The sequence below is a fragment of the Terrapene carolina genome, unplaced genomic scaffold (genome assembly GCF_002925995.2).
Source record: "Terrapene carolina triunguis isolate 2854851 unplaced genomic scaffold, T_m_triunguis-2.0 Scaffold84, whole genome shotgun sequence".
In the NCBI taxonomy this organism is placed as follows: Eukaryota; Metazoa; Chordata; order Testudines; family Emydidae; genus Terrapene; species Terrapene triunguis.
The window spans coordinates 32685503-32707514 of record NW_020664435.1 but is presented as its reverse complement, the minus strand read 5'-3'; the positions used below and the strand labels follow the sequence as shown (position 1 = coordinate 32707514).

The 22012-nt window shown below is 42.3% G+C and overlaps 1 protein-coding gene across 2 annotated transcripts in view; it reads left to right on the top strand.

Annotated features, from left to right (window-relative positions):
- The window catches only part of CDK14 (cyclin dependent kinase 14), a 483078-nt gene that overhangs the window by 325072 nt on the left and 135994 nt on the right, over nucleotides 1–22012 (top strand). For both annotated transcript variants that reach the window (XM_024202069.2, XM_024202070.2), the window contains one exon: nucleotides 15394–15457. In XM_024202069.2, coding sequence (XP_024057837.1) covers nucleotides 15394–15457 — 64 coding nt within the window. The remainder of the gene's footprint in view (nucleotides 1–15393; nucleotides 15458–22012) is intronic.

Genomic DNA, 22012 nt, shown 5'->3' with positions numbered 1-22012 from the left:
TGGGGTGCTTCTCACTCCTGCGTAACACGTTTCTTTGCAGGCTGCTACAGGTTGGTCACAGATGCAGAGAAGGCAGTGTGTAAAGCCAGAATAAGTTAAATGCCCCTATCCTGAGGTATTAAAGTTTTCATAAAGTCCCTGTGTGGTATTACTCCATACTGCATGTCATTGGATAAGCGTAAATAGCTAAAAACCTAAAACAGCCACAAGTACCTACTTAATGTGCTTTCTGCTTTGTTACCAGAAGTATTAGGAGGCAACCTTTTCTTTGGAACCAGAATACCACAACTGCTCTTGTTGTTAGTACTCATCCACTTAGTCTTCTCTCACTTCTTGTTGATCAGAATATACTTGTTTGACACTTCCATGGTATTACTGCTATTGCTGCCTTTTATTAATAATGATATCCTAATAATAATCCCCCGCTGTTAATTCTTCCTTCCTGCTATAGTCCAAGATCAACTGTGACCACACTAAAGTTAGGCTTACTGAAAGTTTTCGTTCTCTCTTTAATAACTCTTAGCCACAGTTATCTTTGTTTCACCAGTAGCATTTCCCATCCTACTAATTCATTGAAGTCTTTGAAATGCAGCTCTCCAGTACTTCTGTTGTAATAGCAACAATGTTTGTAATAAAGGAATTAACATAATCAGTACACAAATCTAAAGCAGAGCTGTGCAAGCCTTCCAGCATTCTGTGGGCTTTCCCATTGGGCTGTATCACAAGCCATACATGTGTAAATGATTTGCCCTTACACAAATATAAACTCACAGTCAGTGTCCCTTGAAAAACTGTAGGCGTTGCCTGTGAGTTCATGAGAATTTGAAAGAGTTCTTTGCAGACCAGAAGTGGGCCATTGCCCATTTTGTGGATTGTCAGTTGTGGGATTTATAACTGAAGAGGAAAGAAGCATGCTGAGGGGGAGTAGAAAGAGAAAATTACTCATAAATAATACACTTCACTTTGCACAAACATACTTTTTGTTTTACAAACGTAATTATTAGCTGGTACTTTGTGCTATTAAGTTCTGGGGTTTTTTTGTATCAAGTATTTCTGGAGGGATAGATTCTCTCTCTAGAGAGATTTATAGGTTTAAGTTTGTAACATTGTGTTTCACAGGGTGGCTAGCTGAGGAGTATCATACATTTTTCCAGATTACATTTTTAATTAAGGTCTATATGCCAACCTGTAAAGTTAAGGCTGTATTAATTCCCCCTTATTCCTCAGTTGGAAATTCCACTATGGTGAAGGGAGTTCAATAGATTGTGTACAAAGAAGGCTCTTAGGTAGTAATTAAACTTGTAGCTAGTAAAGCTACTGTTGCATTCAGCATCACTCAATAGGAAAAATTGTATAGGTCACCTCTAAGACCATGGCAATTTTTCCCATTGTTTCTCTCCCCTCCCCACATCTTTGTGCATCTCCTTTCTACCTCTCTCACTACATTTCTCCTCTTTATTGTTTCAGCAGCTCTGCAGTTTTTGTTTTGGTTTCATTCTTGTTATCCCACTCATCCCGCCATTCCTGTTACCCCACTCATCCTGCCATTACCGTAGTCCAGGCCCCCTACACAATTCTCTTTAGGCAGTGGATCCTCTTCTGCCAATTGTCCCCAGGCCCCCAGTGCTCCTCTCTCCAGCTGCCTTCTGTGCCCAGCTCCCTGCTATGTTGCACTGAGTGGAGAAGTAACTGGGAAGAGAAGAAGCGTGAGCACAAGCACTGGAGAGGGTGTGCGGAGGGAAGGGACATTGCTCCTGACACACTTTTTAAATAGGGGGGGCCATATCCCCCACTTTTTACAACCTGAACACATTCATAGCTGGGAGGGAGCACATGGTGGCCCAGCCAGCATCCAGACTCTGCTTTATGCCACAGGCAGCATGCCGGCCAGGTTCCACTGTGTGTCATGATGCTTCTGGGCCCATGGCGGTGGCTCCTCTGGGTGCCAGTAACTGGCTGGGTCTGGGTCATGGGATGAACCCATCACCTGAGGGCAAGGGCCTCACCAGGAGGGAGGCTTAGGTAAGGAGCAGGAGGCAGGGGCTCCAGGACATTTGGGCTAGGAGTGTCTCCCTGGACCCCGCACCTTTGCAGTCCTTCCAGCACCAGTGAGCATGAGGGGAGAGTGTTTAGCAGGCACTAGCAGCTTCAGGGAAAGTATCTCCTTTTCTCTCAACCCCCCCTTCTGAGCAGCGTGTGATGAACAGGTGCTCAGAATCTGCTGATGATCTAAGTGTAAATACCTAGATAGCCCTACAAAGAGCTTCCCTAACATGCTGGGTTATGTCTACACTGCACCTGTGACCGAGCCCCCCAACCCAAATCCACAGATTTGTGTTAGTGGGGCTAGCCAGGGCCGGTGCAAGGAAGTTTCGCACCCTAGGCGAAACTTCCATCTTGCGCTCCGCCCTGAGGCAGCTCCCCGCCCCCCCCTCCGCCCTGAGGTGCCCCCCCCGCAGCAGCTCCCCCCCCGGGGAGCCGTGCGGCAGCTCCCCACCCCAGCTCAGCTCTGCTCCGCCTCCTCCCCGAGCACGCCGCCCCCGCTCTAATTCTCCCCCCCCTCCCAGGCTTGCAGTGCCAAACAGCTGATTGGCGCTGCAAGCGTGGGAGGCGGGAGAAGTGGAGCAGCGACCGCGCGCTGGGGGAGGGGGCATAGGAAGGCTGTAAAAAAAAAAAAAAAAAAATTGGGGGGGCCCCCTTTTTGGGCCCCCCAAACTTGGCGCCCTAGGCAACCACCTAGTTTGCCTTAATGGTAGCACCGGCCCTGGGGCTAGCGCACTAAAAATGGCTGTGTAAACACTGTGACTCGGACTGGAGCTCGGGCTCTCAAGCCTAGGGCGGAGATGAGTGTGTGTTGGGCTTGGGGACATGGGGAGGGGGACTTGAGAGCCTGAGCTCCACAGTTGTCGTTTACACAGCTATTTTTAGTGCTAGTGTGAGCCCTACTAATACAGATCTGTGGACCAATTGATTTACTTTATAATGATAAGGTGAAAGTAAACATTTTTTCAGTAATAGTGTTCTGTGACACTTTTGTATTTTTATGTCTGTTTTTGTAAGCAAGTAGTTTTTAAGTGAAGTGAAACTTGGGAGTACGTGAGACAAAACAGACTCCTGAAAGGGGTACAGTAGTCTAGAAAGGTTGAGGTTAGGGGACAAAGAAGGCACTCTTTCCTCAGTTCCTCTGACCCAGAACATGTAAGAGCTCAGCAGTCACAGGTGAAGTTACTGACTGTGCTAATGTCAAAGAAAACAAATCTGTTCACTGAAGCTGTCAGTGCAGCTGCTCTTCCAATTGAACTTCATCTGCAGTCCTGTCAGCTTTTACCCTGATTTACTTGAAAGCAAAATGAAAATCTCTAATCACCTCCAGGGTTGTTTTTGTTTTTTATAATAAAATACAATTACTGGTAAGAAGCAATAAAGTGCTAGACAAATCTTTCTTAAAGCACAGTGACCAAAATGATGAGTAAAGTGCTGTAATGCACTGGACTGGCTCAAAACATGGGTTCAGGTCAAGGTACTGTTTGTCTGTTCCTGACCTTGGGCAGGTCACACAGGGCCTGGTTCAGTTCCCCTGATAGTCACTGGGAGTCTTTCCATTGGCTCTGATAGGCTTTGGGTAAGACTCAGAATCAACCTGTGCCTGGGTCCCCTACCTGTAAAATGCTGATGATACTTTCCTACCTAGGATCTCATGAGGATGTTCAAAAATCCCAGCTTCTTTTTGAAGAGCCTGTGCCCCTCAAACACAGATGGGTTGAGCCACAGATTTTTTTAAGAGGTGCCCTTGACACAACCAAGAGTCTGTCCACTCTGCTGGTCTGCTCCATTCAGGAAAGGTATTCAAGCTCACAAGAGTCCTGCTTTCTAAATATCCTAATGTAGCTGTTCTATCTGAATTAGCTTTACTGTGAGCAGTGCACTGAGGTTCAGCTGTAGGAAGCACATGTGAAGCAGGGTAAATTGAGATGACTGCAGTTATAGGAGTTGGACTTCTAAAGAGTTGTTTGAATCAGGGATTTTGGTTAGGCCCATTGTAGGAATCAGCAGGATATCTAGACATATAAGAATACTGCACAAATATCCACCCTCTCTCCCTGCACACACACAATTGGAGCTCTGTTATTGATGCATTGGCCATTTTAGAAATACTGTAGCACTGTTATATCTTGGACCATACATTCTCTAAACAGCAAAGGCAACATGTCTGGCCTCCTGAACCCACAGTACATTGAATAAATGACCTCTTATTTAAAAAAAGAAGAAAAAAAAAAAGACAAAGGCCCTAATGCTTCAGTTGCTCCATGTGGGCACAGGGATCGGCTTGCGTGGCTCTTAATGCAAGTTCAAGACCTTAGTTGGAAAAATAACCAAAACTTCTAACAATGGATCTGATTCTAGTATTGTGCTGTACTATGAAAGTTGAGTACCAGGCTTAATATATTTGCTTAAAAAGTGAGAAAAGAATTAGTCTTGATACCAGTCATTTTTTTGCACCGGGAACTCAGCAATACAGTGAGCCCATTTGTAGTATGGCAACAGACTACTATACCATGCCTCCTTTGCATTGCAAATGTATCTCTATCAAGTAATGAGGTTCTGTTGTGCTGTGCGTGTGCTATTCCCTGTGCAGAAGGAATGGCAAATGTTAGTGTACTGTCATAATGAGAGACACTTATTCCGTACGTGTCTTTTAACTAAGCACCGGGCCAGAAACAAAGTGTTTCCAGCATCCAAGAAGTACAGTATATCTCACTACTTTGGAGTGGGATTTTGCTTTGGTAACATGTTGTGTATATATATATTTATATGCAAACTAAAAACCCAGAGCTAGATCCTTGTGTGGTGTAAATTGGCATAGCTCCACTGACTTTAATGGTACTGTGCAGATTTTACACCAGCCAAGGATCTGGCTGAAAACATGCTTGTTTTTGTTTTAAAAACTAAAGAGCAATACTGTAATGGAGAAAAGTAATTTTATTTAATCTTAAAATATTTCCTTACTGTTTTTATCATATTAAGGTATATAAACTTGGTCAAATTTATTACAGGGTTTGAGAAGTGATGGTAGCTTTAAATGTCATGATGAAATGGTATGTTTCAGCCTATGCCAATGAGATTGACACTGTGATGTTCAGTAGGAATTTGTGTGCATGTGATCTGTGCCAACTTTGTGGTCTTCAAAAATGGCTCTGATACAAAAACAGCTTTGCTGTTTTGATATGCCAGCATTTCCAGAAAGACCCACATTGTATATCCCCCAGCCGCACCAAGTTCCAACGAGCTGGCTGCCTGAGCCAGCACAGCAGGGCTTGCGAAAGCCTCGTGCGGGTCTTAGGCTTTAACTTGTGTTCAGTTGAATTAAAATCAATGGGAAAATTGGTAACAAATCATAGAAGGTCCAGTCCAGGAGAGAGGCACCGCCTGTACCTGCTTGGGCAAGGGTATTCCGTGTACTACACTGGCTGTGCAAACAGGATGGCAGACTCCCAATTGTAAAGGCATACTTCTCCCTCTCTACATTGTAAACCAGGGCAGATGTTAAAAGGCATCAAGGTCTGACAACAATTGTGCCTGTCAAGGAGGGACCCATTAGGTGGAAGATGAGAAAGTTCCCGGTCCTCCGAAAGAAAGACAGAAACAGTCTTTATCACTCTCCAATAAATGGCTAAGAGCCGAGGCATCCCAGCTGTAGCAATCAAGATCAGTGGCCTCCATCCACTCTTCAGCAGCTGCGGTTTGAGTCTCCTCACTTAGCTGTAAGGCTTGATTTTATTTTTAATGAAAACCAGGCAGTCTCTCTAATTTGACAGCCTTGGGGCAGCAATATACTGGGAACTCCAACAGGCTGAGCCAGCCCAGCGTGGAGATGGGGAAGATAGATCTGTCCAGGACAGGGGATAGATCTCTTCGGCGGGAGTTTTCCCTCTCCATTCTATGCCGGCTGTACAACTCCCAAGTGTGCAGAGGCTTCTGGGTTATTTTTGTCACTGGGAACAGCAGGCTGACTTTTGTTCCACCCACGATCAGCCTGCTGTGGAGCCTCCTGCAGCTTGGGCAGCTCAGAAAGCCAGAGAGATGTTGGCCTGACTAGGGCTCTAGGATTTTAGGTTACTACCCTATCCCACGTCTGACATTTAATTGGTTTATAGATGTCAGGGAGCATCCTGAAGCTAATGAATTCTCTTGCTACTTATTTGACTGGATGCCCCCTTACACATTTCCCATTACAATCGGATTGTACAGAGTACCTTGTTCATAAGTGATCTGAATAGATATGAAGAGACATTCTAGGTGGCAGTTAGAGAGGGAGAATGTTTCTGCACAAAGGAAAACCTACCAGGGACTTCAAGATTAATACCATTTAATTCTGAGCATTTGCTTCACAGCTGCCTTTTTCTATAGTGAAAATTATACAAAATAGGCTGGGCTTTGATTTCTTTTCAATTTTGATTGAATTATGGGCATATTATTTTTAAAAATGCAGCTCACTGACAGCTACTGCTGCAAATACATAAAGAAATAAATCCTAGGGCTTGATTCTGTAACAACTCCATGCACAAATCTCTCACCCAACTGAGCAGTTAGGAATGCAGATGAATCAAGCATTATCTGTGCTGCAGTGTGACTCAGGATTTCACATCCTGCTCCGGTGCAATCTATAGGCTGCTTCTCTTCCACTGAGTTCCATAAAATATTAGCCAAGGGACATATTCAGCACGAAGGCTGAGTAGCCAGACGGGGCAGCTGCGTGGAAATGAACAAGGAATCATCTTGAGACACTACAGTAATGTGGCCGTGTAAGTACTGCACCAAGACAGATTGTCCCCTCCAGGCCACAAAGCAGCTGTGGAGCAATTCCACAGTGGTTACTGAAGTAGCCCTGAATTCCAATAAGATAATCACCTGCTTCCCCCATTTGGTTCCACCCCACTCTAGATTACCTACTCCCCATCTCTTGGGCACTGCTGGGCAGGAAGCTTGGGTGGAGCTGGACTCCATACTTGTAGGGGGTATGCGCCCCATGCAGCCTCCCTCCCTCCCGCTCAACAGAATTGCTCCAGGCTCTCTGACAGTGGGCCCTCCAAGTGGTGGTTTCAATTACCTCTAAACAAAAAGAATTGTGAATTTAGTTGTACTATCAAAGTGCTACACGTGGCACAGAGCCAGTGATGAGAGAAATTCCAAACATTTGGTGTGGGCAAATACCTAAAAGTTATGAGAACCATTTCAGCTCTACAAAAGTAGGCATGAAATCACATGTTAAATAGGTTTCCTGATAAGATTTCTTTTACCTTCCACTTCCACTCAGGCCAGCAGTACAGCAAGAACAATTTTCTCACCCTACTTTGCACTTCTTATTTTGGTCCTGGTCAGAACTAAGCAGCATAAATGAGAGTAAAAGACTAATATTAAAAACAAAAATCAAGTTCAGCTTGTGTTTTGTTCAAGTTTTGTGGAAAGGTCAATACTAACTTTATCTGGCTTGCTTTTCTCATCTTTACTGGCTTGTCACTTTGATCTTATTTGAAATAGATTTGATAATAAAACACTCTTCATGGATGAAAGTAGGCATTTTTCTCTGACATAATGGAATGTAAAAATGCTACATAGTGCCTGAAAGAGTTTCTTTTATTTTACACACACTCGATTCTGCTTTTATTGATTTCCCCACTCTACGCAGAACAAAATGTACTCTAGCAACTTGTACATTTCATGCAACACTATCACTTACCTGCACAGCAGAAAAGAACTTGCTTAGTAGGGTGCTTTATTTGTTGGTAAACGTGTTTTTCTCTCTTTCACAGTCTCTGCATTGCTCTTGTGGATGCTGTGGACATTATTCATCTGTCACTTGAAGTTATATCTTATTGTTTTGGCCAGAGCTGGTAGAAAAATGTCAAACTTCCATTTTTTTTTTAATGGAAGAGACCATTTTTCATGAAAAGCAAACAAAAAAAAGTGCAAAAAATTCAGCCTGTTTTTCAAAAGCTCTTGTTTTCTCTTAATAAATCTGGGCTCTAAGTTAAATGTGCCCAGTGGATTAGATTTGAATGTCTGAACTTCACATTGAAATGTATATTCTATCGCACATTTACCTACTGCATGTGATGAAATGGTGACTGCTGGATTTTTGTTTCCTCTGTTATTTTATATCAGTTGTAAATGTTCAAATTATCAGGATAGAATAGTGTAACAATATAAATCTAGCAATAACAGGAACTTGATTTATAAATAAAAAATAAAAAAACTGAATTTAAATTAAATGTCTCTGATCTTGACTCAGCTCTTCAAAAAGATTGTTTTTATTTCTTTCATTTGCAGGATGAGCATATCTCATTCCAGTGCAATGAGTCTGTAGTCTGTGTATTTCTAATATAAGGAATCTCTTCTCTCACCTTTTTTCTTTTCCTGTTTTTAAAAGAGATGAAAATTTTGATGGAGGTCAGTGGTTGGACAAGAAGAGGGGGAAGTTGTTGTTTTATTGTATGTATTACAGTAGCATCTAGAGGCCACAAAGGAGATCAGCACCTCACTGTGCTAGTTGCTATAAAAACACATAATAAGAGACAGTTGCTACCCCCAAAGAGTCACACTGTAAACAAAAGACAGACTAAGGACGAGAGAAAGGAAGTATTATTATCCCAATTTCATAGATGAGGAACTGAAGTACAGAGGGAATAAGTGACTTGCCCAGGATTGTACAGGAAGTTTGTGGCAGAGCTGGGAATTGAACACAGATCTCCTCAGTCCCAGTCCTGTGCCTTAGCCATTAAGTGATCCTTTCGCATTTTCACTCTTGATTTGGTTAGTTTGCTGGTCAGAGATTGTATGGAATTGCTGCAGTTTAGTTAGAATGCAATGAAGCTTTAACAGTATTTTAAGTTACCTGATGGGCAGCTAGAACAATGGGTAGATGCTCCTTTCATTGTGTATAAGTCCAAATAAAGAAATGGCTATATGTATGTTTGCCAAACTAGCTAGGAATCCCGGAACATTTAGTATCTTCCAAAAGCTAAAATTTGTTTGCCCCATCACTGATAGATGTGGAAGTGTGTAATGCAGAATGATAGATTTATTGCCCCTCAAGGAAACTGAACTGCTGAGCTCCTGGTGTGAAAACAATGACTGGTATCAAGACAATTCCATTTCTCTTTCTCTCTTTTGAATATTAAGTCTGACAATTAACTGTCATACATCATGCCCTGCAGAATAAGACAAGGAAGCATAGATTCAATTGTCAGTCATCCGACTTTGAGCCAATATGTGCAATATACTGATAGTCACTACATCTGTCTTTTTAAATTTTTTCTACAAAAAAAGACTAAATGTGAAGATGAAGAAAGCTGCTGATGGTCCCCTATTGCTATATACCTCTCCTGCTCACTGACATTGGAAGCCAGGCACTACAATGAAATTGGCCCACCATGGTGAAGATGGCGATTATTTCGCTCAGGGCGAACACTCTTGAGAAGAACTTTGTAGTATTTTGATCCGCAGAACAGTTTTTGCCTTGTCAGGTTGTCCTTTCATCCTTTGTTGATGGCTGATTTTGAAAGCTTCCAACCACCTTCCCTGTAAGCGGAAAAGGTTTTGGCAAGTGACCTCTCAGCACAGAAGGAACGGCAAGAAGATATCAAATAAACTTCTTCTCTTCAGCAGACCAGAAGGGAATTTCATCAGCAAAAGAGGAGGCCACGTGAGCAGTTTTTGCTGTAAGGCAGTCTGGATTTGATGGCCTTATGTTTAGGGCAGGTCTACCCTACAGCTGGGATCGACGCTCTGAGATCGATCCACCGTGGTCGATTTAGCTGGTCTAGTAAAGACCCACCAAATCGACTGCAGATCACTCTCCAGTTGACCCCTGTACGCTACCTCTGATGAGAAGAGTAAGGTAAGTGGACGAGAGATTTTCTCCCGTCGACTCCCCGTGGTGTAGACCCCATGGTAACTTGACCTAAGGTACGTCGACTCCAGCTACGTTATTCAGGTAGCTGGAGTTGCATAGCATAGGTCGACTTACTGCGGCAGTATAGACATAGCCTTAGCAACCAATCTACAGGCTGTCAGAGTAGCTGATCAGCACCCAGGTCGCAGCACCCCAATTAGCTAGCCCAGGGTATGAGCAGCTATGCTTCAAAACCCTACCCAAGTTGTTGCGTTCTCGCTGGTGCTGTGTGCCCATGCGTGGCACTAGGTCTAGAACTGGTTAGGAATTTTTTGACAGAACCCTTTTTCATCAGAAAATGTAGAACCGTCAAAACCAAAACTTTTCACAGAAATGTATCCGTTTTGACAAAATTTTCATTGGGAAGGATTCTCAGGATGGAACTTTTGAGTGAGAGAGAAAGAGACAGACAGACACATGCACTACGACCTCCCACCCTCCCCACCCCAAATGGCCAGTAGTCCATTGGATAAGGTACTTACTTGGCATGTTGGAGACCCAAGTTCAAGTCCTTAGTATGAACCAGCAAAAGCCTCAGGTGAGTGTCCGAACCTCTGGGCTATTGGCTTTCCTGGGGTGAGTCTGGTTTTGCTTGTTTGTTTTTTGTTGGGTGAGTGAGAAAATATTTGCAAGGTCGATTTCAAATGCAGAAAGGGAAAACTTGTTGAAATCTTGAAAATTTTCCTGGGACAGGAAAACCATTTCCTGCATGACTCAGACTTCTAGGGGTGCATCCCCTTGTTCTTTGTGCTGCCATAAGATGAGCCATTTTATGATTCTTCCCAGTGAATTATGGGTGAACTCGTCTGTCCTTCTGTACACACACAGTTAATTGTGAGAAGGCATTGGAGGACTATCACCACTCAAGTGATTTTTAACCTGGATTCATGCTGCAAAGTGAACATACGGAAAGGTGGAACACAAGCTTGAACCCACATGCCCAGCTGTGCCCGCTAGCCTGGTCAGAGAGCGCTACTAACCCCGGTGTGTGGATGGGAGAAGGATTAGGACCAATACTGGTGTAAAAGCCTGAATTAACTCTGCAGTGAAGACATACCCTTAGAGATAAAACTGCATTTCCCCTGCCTGACCCCTACATTCAACACACTAACAACATATTAGCTATGTGGAGTATGCCATTGTTAGGGACAATATGCGGCCATCTTACAGTACCCTCTTTTTCAGTAAATTGGCTAAGATAAATACTTCCATATCCCTTACTGCATTGCACTGGCTTTCCCACAGAAATCCCTCTTTAAACCATCCCTGACATGATGCTTAGGCAGTGGACAGGAAGTTTATTCTTCCTTATTATGCCAAGTAGGATTGTTTCGCTGTTACTTTGTCCTTCTTGTTGGTCATCTTTACCTGTTGTATTTTCTCATCTGTTTAGACTGTAAGCTCTTTGGGACAAGCACTGTGTCTTTGTACCATTCATAGAACAATGGGGTCCTGATCTCTGATTGTGTCCAATAGATGCTACCACCCTATAAATAATAATCCACGTGATGGAATACCCTGGTTGTCTTTGACAGAAGAGCCACTGTTGACAACAGAAAAAGTGATGTAGAGAGTTTGGGTCCTACCGTGGGCAGAACTTATTTTGTAGCTGGCTCCCAGATGCTGTGGGTGTATTAGAATATATAGACAGAAAATGAATAGGAAGATAGGGGGAGGAATTGGTCACAGTTTAGTGTGAAAAGTGCTCACACAGCAAAGCCTTTTGTGTTGGTTCCTGTGTCATTTTGGAAACCAAAGTTATTTCCTTGTTTCTCTTATTCTGGTCCCTATGTTACCTCAGCACAGCAAACCTTCTTAATGTTAGGTTAAGATTTCAGGTTTCAGATTTCATGAACTAGCTTTGATTTCTACCTGTAAAGCGCAGAAAAGGTGCTAGACACTAGAACTGTGGCTCACTCACAGCCTAATTTTGCCCTTCTTTCTTTATATTGCTGCTGAAGGAGAGTATGTATGTGTCGTATATACAGTGGATGTCAATCTCATCTCAAATATTGGACAGTTAATAAAATACGGATAATGTAAGATAGTCTTATTGAGAGGTCCTGAATAATTTCCCTTTATTGATACAGTTACTTGGAGGGGTTGTTCATTGAATTGCTGAGGCGTGCTGTAAAATACACGTTTTCAAGCACACTTACCGCTTCACTTGGAAGAGCTGGAAAAAATTCTTTGTTTTTAATCCACTGGCTCCCTCTGCTGGTATGACAGAATTATAGTGTATGGTTGCTGGTTAGAAGAACTGATTATACAGAGCTAGAGGCAAGAGAAGAAAATGGCTCTGCAAAGAATTGTATGAAACTTTTACTTGATCATGACACAAGTGAATCAGGGGCACTTCCTGGCTCCTCACCCCTTACTTTAGCACTACACACACACAGGCTCATTCAGTCAATAAGAGTAATGAACATAAAGAAGAAAGGGGAAGTTAGGCTGTGAATGAACCACAGTTCTAATGCACAGCACCTCTTATTCAAACAGGAATTAAACACTGGTTTTGAAATATTGAAAATAATGTTTTATAAACATTGCATTAAAGTTTTATTTGTAGTTAATCACCAGGATGTCTGTACATACCATAACTGAGTAGTCATATGATCTTATTACTCTTGCCCTTCACTCCCTGCTCCCCATTGTTTATTTTCACTAGTTGTGTCACATTTTAAATGCTTTATTTGTTTATTGCAGTGTTTCCCAAACTTGGGACGCCGCTTGTTTAGGGAAAGCCCCTGTCGGGCCGGGCCAGTTTGTTTACCTGCCGCGTCTGCAGGTCCGGCCGATCGCGGCTCTCACTGGCCGCGGTTCGCTGCTCCAGGCCAATGGGAGCTGCTAGAAGCGGCGGCCAGTATGTCCCTTGGCCCGCGCCACTTGGCAAAGGGACCGAGTTCCCTCTTGACCCGCTGTAGGCATTATGCCAGTTGCCCTTTGCCTTGGGGGTTGGGAGGGAATTTGTCCCTCACCCTCAGATTGGCCAAGACAGAATTTTTTTTTCCACCTTCCCCACAGCTGATCTGGGACCCATTGGGGTGATGTAGGGGGTTGGGTTGTAATGTTGCAACTTAGTACATAAAACTTGTTATTGATGTCCAGTGCACGTACTCAGTATGGAAAGGATAGTTATCAGATAAAACGGATTGGAAAAGGATTTGAAGGAAAATATCCCTTAAGGAAGCAGAGTAGGGGTGTTTGGGGCTCCTATGTCGTGTACAGCGGGAAGCTGTCCTTTTCTTAATCCCTTTTAGCCCCCTTTCTGGGAACTGAGGAAGAGGGTTTGGTGCTCCTGCATCTGGATCAGCAGAAAACCAAATCCTCTCCTTCCTGCACTGTACAATTTGTTCCTGGGTACTTCCAGGTATTATAAGTGAATAAAGTTGTGGCCTAATTAAACCACATTCATTCCCCTTCCTCCCTTCCCGTCTTTCTTCAGCCAGCTGGACAATTGTGCTTTGACTTAATTAAGTTAACACAGTGGTCCCTTCTGACCTTAAAGATGTAGAGTGAAATCCCCACTGAAATCAATGACATAAATCCTATTGACTTAAATGGGGTTAGATTTTACCCTGTGAAATGATGACTATTTTTAGTATAATTTTTATGAGTGACACTGTTAAAATTTCACAAAAACTAAATGAAAAGTTATAGAGTTTTTGGTGACTGAATTAGCAAAGTTGAGTGAAAAATTGCACATTGTTTTTGACTTTGTGAAAAATGTGTTACTTCAGATTTTTCTCCTGCTGAATCTCCAGGGTTGCAGCGGTGCTGCATTGGCAGTGAGATGCTCTCTCTAAGAGGGTGAAATAGTTTACGTTGTGTCATAGATGCTGTGGAGTTTACTACATGTTAAATGGGGGGGGGGGAGTAGTCTTAATTCATTGCTGCCTTGCACCTTTTGTATTCATTTACACCAGTGCAAAGTAGATGTAAATTGCTACCATTCTGATTTGATAGCATTTCAAACCCACTTTGCACTAGTGTAAATGGCTACATAAGGCAATGGTGAAACAGGTTGTGTGTGTGCAAAAGACGCACATTTCAGGATATATGTAGTGCTGAAACTGTGTGGATGTGGTGCTCTCTGGGATGTACCCCAAACTTAACTGTTTCATTTTCTACAGACAAATGTGTGTGACACATACGTGCTGTAGCAGTGGTGAGGGCTGCTGCACAATCCCCTGGGTAAAGCATGCAAGTGAGAATAAACCACATGAGAGTCACATCACTTAATACGCTGGTGGAAGACGCTCAGATATTATGATGATAAGGGCAGTGTAAGAACCGGCACCAAAGAGAATAGAAGCAGAAGCTGTTCTGTGGTTTGCTGTCTCCACAGTCTTTCAGTTTTTATGAGCACTAAATTCATGTAAAATTAAGGCCAATCTTTTTAAGTTCTTGTTCCTACTGCATTCTTAGGAGTCTGGTTCACCATCTGTGTACATCAGTGGTTCTCAAACTTTTATACTGGTGACCCCTTTCACATAGCAAGCCTCTGAGCGCGACCCCCTTATAAATTAAAAACATTTTTTAATATATTCAACACCATTATAAATGCTGGAGGCAAAGCGGGGTTTGGGGTGAAGGCTGACAGCTCACGACCTCCTATGTAATAACCTTGCGACCCCCTGAGGGGTCCCGACCCCCAGTTTGAGAACCCCGGTGTACATCTGCTATGCTGCAGTTAGCAAGCTCTTGGAGTTGAAAATAGTTTAACTTGTATATGCCCATTCAGTTTGTTTAGGATTACAAAGATCTAAATTTCCATTGAGCTCAAAGGCCTAGTCTGGGCCATTTCTGCTTTCTGTGATGTACAAATAGGTTGACATTTGTCAGTGAAATATCAGTTTTAATATATGTATCGTCTGATAGAGTCCAGCGGTTCTTAAACTTCATTGCATCGTGACCCTCTTCTGACAACAAAAATTACTACCCGACCACAGGAGGGGGGACCAAAGACCAAGCCCGCCCAAGCCCCACCGCCCCGGGTGGAGTGGGGGAGAGAGGGGTGGGCAAAGCTGAAGCCCAAGGGCTTCTGCTCTGGGCAGGGGGGCATGTAACCTCGGGCTTGGGCTTCAGCCCTGGGTGGTTGGGCTTGGGCTTCCGGCTTGCAGGGGCCCAGGGCCAACACCAGCCTTGACAACCCCATTAAAATGTGGTCACAACCCACAGTTTGAGAACCCCTGTGATAGTCCAATTTACTGACAAGGGGTAAAGGACTGGGAGTCAGGGCTCCTGTGTCTGATTTCTGATTTTGCCACTGACTTGTTATGTGACCGTGGGTAAGTCAATTAACTTTTTTCTTCCTTAATTAAGCTTAATTACAGTTTGTATTGTAAAGTGCTTTGAGGTCTGTAGAAGAATGGCTCTATATAAGAGCCAAGTATTACCAGTGCTAAAATTAAAGAGGTCTTGTTTTCTTTTGCTAACAGGTACTTGGAACACCAAATGAAGATACATGGCCTGGAGTCCATTCTTTACCCCATTTCAAGCCAGGTAGGTTTAAACAACAAGTAATCAAGATTTCACTCTTTCCAGGAAAACATATTAAAAATCTTACGTGCTAGCTGACAGAAGGGTTTTGAGACAATGCTCCTACGTTTTGGCACGTTTACTTACTTACTAACTAATGGACTTCTGCAACATTGTTTCAAAATAATCAGAATAGTTTTGCAGGATAGTGGATGCATTGTAAGCATACTGCAGTGCATTCATTTTAGCATTTCACATGTCACTATGTTAGTTGGCTTTTGACTTTTAGCCATAACTTCCCTTTGTAGCACATTAATATGACATTTTGCACAACTACAACATGTTGCACAACAATCTTACATTTCCTGTGAGTGGTAGGGTGATGAAGGTCAGTATTATTGGTCAACAGGTACAATATTTATTAATTATAATGTACTGAAGGGGGGAACCAAAGTGATAGGAAAAGGTATCCTGGAAGCTAAAGACGGAAACGCATCGTATTCCTCTGCCACTGTTTAGTTTACTGTATTATCTAACACTTTCTGCAGTCTAGTTTTAAATGACCAAACTGATGGTGCTTCTGCTACTACTGTTGGAAATCTTTCCATAGTCGAATAGATTTAACCATTAGGAAGTTTCCCTTGCTACTAAGCAAACACCAGTAGGTAACCCTTATAAGCCAGGATGCAACCAAAATAATGATGTTTTATCTGTTCCTCAAGTAGACTTCTATTTTAAATTTAACCTATAAATTGCACCATTTAGGCTGGAAGTAGGTACCAAAGTTTACTGCTCTGTAATGGAATCCAGATTCTACTCAGGTGAGATCATAATTAAGTTAACAAGTTTGCAGGATTGGGGCTGACATCATCCAAAAGACCTGGAAAGAAAGGTCTTTTGGATGTCAGCTTATCATAGAATACTATAGGAACCCTTCAATAATAGCACACAACTATTTAATAAATCTGGAAGGGTTTTATCCTAACACTTTCTAGATTAAAAAAAGATTTTCTCTAAAATCCAAAAACAATTGTGTGTAAATTTAAATCTTATTAAAGAAAAAACTATTTCCAGAAAAGTTCCAAAGACATTTGTTGTTTAATATTGGAAGTGGAAAAACAGGACATGTTTTTGGCTTTGGTAGTGCTGTATTTTTGTCACCAAAAAAAATGGAGTTGAATAAAATGTTTTGAACAGTAGATGGCAGTCAAGAAACTTTCTCTTTAGAGAATGGCTTAGAAATGCATCAAGCAGTGAGGGTTTGTTCTATCAGTTTTTGCAAAGGGACATTGGGAAATAAATTGACAGCTGGCATTTAGTGAAATGTAACAGAGGCATGTTATTTTTAAAATGACCATTGTGTTGCATTTGTTTTTGTTTCCTCTCTTATAGAGCATGGATTTTGCCAGCTCTGAACACATACCAACCATAAAAATGCAGTAATGAGGGGAAAAAAGATAAATGCAACGTGGTCAATGGTCACTCAACACTTTCCCCATTTCCGTAAGGGTGCATAGAGTGCTCTTTGTTCTTTCAGCCTTTCTCCACCCCTGTGAAGTATGCAGATTTTCAAGCCAAAATCATTATTATCCTGGCTGATGACTGTTTTCATCTGAATGGGGCCTGTTGCTGCAAGGTGCTGAGCACCCTTAATTCCCATCCACTTACATGGGGGTTGAGAGACTTCTGCCCCTCCCTATGGGGAAAAAGCCCTTTTTGCTGCAAGTGTATGCTTAGCTCAGAGCTCCCTTTGCCCCTTCCACCCTCTTTAGTGCGCATGGTTTTCTTGGCAAAATGATGAAAATGTGAAATAAGCCCTTCTAATATGTTACAAAGATGCATAGGTTTTGGTTTATACAACAGTAGGGATGAAATTTGCCTCACCTGCGTAAAGTCTGGGCTTTATGCTGGTGAAATGCAGAATGACTGGGGAAGCAAAATCCAACACCTACAGCATAGGGCTTGGGCATGAAGCAAGGCTTGCATCATATCAAGTACTGCATCCTACAGGCTGGGCTGGAATAACACCACTTTTTTGGTCTGCTAGGGACATTGGCTCTGGTTAGGAATGTATAACATGGCCCTTTCACTATCCAAAAAGCTGCCCCTCATGCTGACCTCTGTGTGGCCATCAGGGAAACTTCCCTGGAGAGCACAGGAGTTGCATAGTCTCTTTTGAAGCTGCTCAACCAGCCCTTTACCCTTCCTGTAGTGCTTAGATGGACCCTCTGCACTTGGATGAATTACACCCTATAAGAGATTTTGCGAGTGAACTTGACTGAAAGAGTTTCCTGAGTAACCTTGTACTAGCAGAAGCAGAGTTAATGCTTTATTTTAACACTTCTCAGATTTATAATTTTGAAATGGCTTAGTCTCTTTGTTTCCTTAGTCCCAGAGTACAATATAGTGAACCTGAAATAGTCTTGCCAAATTTGAATTGATTCCATCTGTGTCCAAGACTTATGAGTTTATTGTATTTAAAAATAGAAAGCATGGAATATATTTTCTTTTTCCAACAGTTTGTTCAGCACTCCTTAGTCAGGCAAAATTTCTGTGTGTGTTGAGCAGAGCCCTAAGAAAGTAACATCCCCAAATAAACATAAATATATGAACTATAATTTAAGCCTAGCAGTTGCAAACAGTAAGGACAACAAATTATTTGAAAGGAAAGAAGTGCAAGAAGAGCATTAATGATTAGAACATTAGCATCTGCTCAAGGCAGACTTTGATGTTATAAGCTTAGCTGCTTAAAAGCATAAAACAATGGAATTTGAGCAGAAGGTATCAGTAATAAATAGTGACTGTAGTAAAAAAAAAAAAATTCTGGCAACTTAATTAAATATCTGTGGAGCTGGGGGAAAAAAACAAGCAGAGTTTAAACAGAATTTCATTGTATTTGTTGTCTGCATTCAGGTGTAGGTAACTAATTTTTTTCACTGTGGTTCAGTAAAACACGGTCACTGCCTCAGGGAGCTAATCACAATTTACTAGGGAGAGACAAGTAACATCTGAAAAACACTGCTTTCGATGTTCTGGGTTGCTGCTTCTCCATTCCAGTGTCCATAGGCCTAATTGCCATGTATTGAAGTTAGCAAAAGCAATGATGTCCGGGATATTCTGCTGAGATTGGTCAGTAGAGAGAGAGAGTGATATCCTAAAATGTGAATAAACTTCTCTCAGGCTGAATGATGAGTCCACTTCTTATGCCAAACATAGAGAGCTCTAAATTAGCCACCTGTTTTGTTTCTGGGTCTCTCTGTCTGTAAATGGGAAAGTAAAAATTGTGTATCATTTATTTCACCCCTGAAGAAGGCCACTCAAATATAGATGGTTTTCCTGCCTTTTTTTTATCAGCCTGCAATGAAAGGATATGCACTAGCCCTTTGTTCCTTTGAGATAGCGCCGTATCATCCAAATCATGAAAGCAGTTTGAAAGTTGTCTGCTGTGTTATCCCCCACTGTTCCTCAGCCGTGCCCTCCACCAAAACCATCCTGGTTGTGTTTGCAAATACTTTTGTCCCGTCTAGTAAATCACCTACTGGGTTGATTGTCAACACTGTTTTTCGTCTAAATACTTAATTTTAAAAATACAAAATAGACCAAATGGGAGACAGCTGCCTTCCTAACTCAGTTCCAAAATTTTGTAATCCTGATTCTCTTATAGTATCTCCCTGTGCTCAAATGTCATCTCTTCCAGCCTGGTAATGTAAGCCAACATGGGACATGTGTGAGCACTGTTGCAAAGAAATGATCCATGCTCAAATGAGCAGGATGTTCAGGGAAATGAAAACAAAAATGAAAGTAAAAACAATTATTATTATTATTATTGGAGTAGAGCCTAGAGGTCTTGAGTATTTGGGGGCTCCATGGTGCTGAGCACTGTACAAACTTATAGTAAATGATGACAGTGACCTAATGAAATCTGGGTTGGTGCATGCGTATTTACTATGGAGTAGGTTATGGCTTTGCCACAAGACCTGAGTAAGGGGCAATGTGTAGGTGTGTTGCCTGGGAACAGACCCATTACTTCCTCCTCCGTGTAAGCTCAGTGGTGCTGGCTCGTGTGTTTGGGGGGATGGAGGCATGGGTCTGCCTCTGCCTGTGCAACTGAATGGGAGAGGGAGTAGCAGTCCCAAGGAAGCTGCTTTCCCACTCACGTTATGACCTGTGATATAGGTAACTCATGCGGGGCAGGAGGCACATCTGACATCCCCTTACTTCCCTGCATGGTCACATCCTAGTAATCTAGTCCAGTATCTGTTTTTAACAGATATTCATTTTAATAATCTTTAAGCGTAGTTTATTCCCAGCGCACCCATACACCACGTACAAAAGAGAGCAGCTGCTTTAAAAACATCCGTGCTACATTAAGGTGAAATGTGGACTTATTCCCTTCATTGTTTTAAGTTAAAGTTAATGTTACTAAGTAAATGGGTACATCCCTCACTTCCTGCACATTCCTTTATTTCCACTCATCATCTTTTCTTTATAAAAAGGTCTGCTAATATTTCATGGCATGACCCCATCTAGGAAAACATTTTGAGCATTACTGAGGCAATGGCTTTCTACCAGCGTAGAATGAAGAGGGATTGTCTTTTGATACAAATTGTTGTATTCTATTATTATGAGAATGTGCTAATAGCTGGACGAATGCTTTTCTATTGGCCCTACTAAGACAACTTCTCTCCTGGCACAGATTGTCTTTGATGTAGAAGAAAACCTAGCAAGCTTCATGCAACTTGTTTTGGGGCCACCTAGTGACAATTGGGGTTTAATACACAGAAGTTCTGGGTATTTTGATCTATACGTGACCCCAAAGAAGTAGGTCAGCGATCAGGATAGAGTCTTCCTTCCTCAGATAAAAGAACATAAGAATGGCCATACTAGGTCAGACCAATGGTCCATCTATCCCAGTGTCCTGTCTTTTGACAGTGGCCAGTGCCAGATGCTTCAGAGGGAATGAACAGAACTGGGCAATTAGTGAGCGATCCATCCCCTGTCATACAGTCCCAGCTTCTGGCATCAGAAGTTTAGGGACATCCTGGGCATGGGGTTATGTCCCTGACCATCTTGGCTAATCCCCAGTAGCGGACCTATCCTCCATGAACTTGTTTAATTCTTTTTTGAACCTAGTTAAATTTTTGTCCTTCATAACATCCCCTGGCAAAGAGTTCCACAGGGAGGACTGTGTATTGTGTGAAGAAGTACTTCTCTGTCAGTTTTAAACTTGCTGCCTATTAATTTCATTGGGTGACCCCTGGTTCTTGTGTTATGTGAAGGGGTAAATAACACTTCCTTATTCACTTTCTCCACACCATTCATGATTTTACAGACCTCTATCATATCTCCCCCTTAGTCATCTTTTTTCTAAGATGAACAATCTCAGTATTTTTAATCTGCCTTCATATGGAAGCTTCTCTATATCCCTAATCATTTTTGTTGCCTTTCTCTGTACTTTCTCCAGTTTTAAGATGTCTCTTTTGAGATGGGGTGACCATGCAGTATTCAAGGTGTGGGAGTATTATGAATGTATATAGTGCCATTATGATATTTTCTGTCTTATTATCTATCCCTTTCCTAATATTCTGTTAGCTTTTTTGACTGCTGTTGCACATTTAGCAAATGTTTTCAGAGAACTATCCACAATGACTCCAAAATCCCCTCCTTGAGTAGTAACAGGTAATTTAGACACCATCATTTGGTGTGTATAATTGGGATTATTATTTTCCAATTTGCATTGCTTTGCATTTATCAATGTTAAATTTAATATTCTATTTTGTTGCCCGTATGTCCTGCTGATGATTTTTCATGGGCCAAATGCAGAAACAGTCAGAGATATGTATGAGACACAAGGAATTGAGTATATAAAATTCTTTATGGGACTGTGCTTTAATCACTTACTATTGTAAATCTCATCTGAAATTGAGCCACTATCCAGAGTCTTAGCATTTCCTGCTCTATCAGAGCTTATCCCATCCTCACAGATGCAGTGAAAGAAATCTTCCATCTGATGCCAGATCAGAGAAGACTACCAGCTTCTCAGGCAATATCAGTAATTGGGCCTATGTCTCTGGTTCCAGAGACTGGGTTAGGCTGTCTGAACTCTAATCCTTCCTTTCACTCCAGCTTCTCTTCTCTCCTGGATTCACAGACCTAACTAGTGAGTCGAAGAACTTTGCTTGGAGACTCGCCTAGCTAGTTTTATTATTTTTTCTTATCAGCCTTTTGAAATGGCCCCAGTCCTGCTGTCTGGGTTAATGCCTCAAAATGCCGTTGCTGGGCAGTTACCAGATCAACAGTGCTGCCAACCCCAAAAGTTCAAAAATCATGAGTCAACCCCGCCCCCTCCCCCCCCAAAAAATCATGAGGTTTATGGGTTTTTAAAGATTATATTGTGTTTTTTGTCTGTTTTTATTTTTTTTATTCCCCTTCCCTCTCCTCTCTGGCACCCCATTAACACCCCCCCACCCCCGTGTGTGTGTGTGTTCTCCCAATATATAGCGAAAGGTGATTTGGCCACTGCTGGAGCTGTCACACACACACACACACACACACACACACACACACACACACACACAC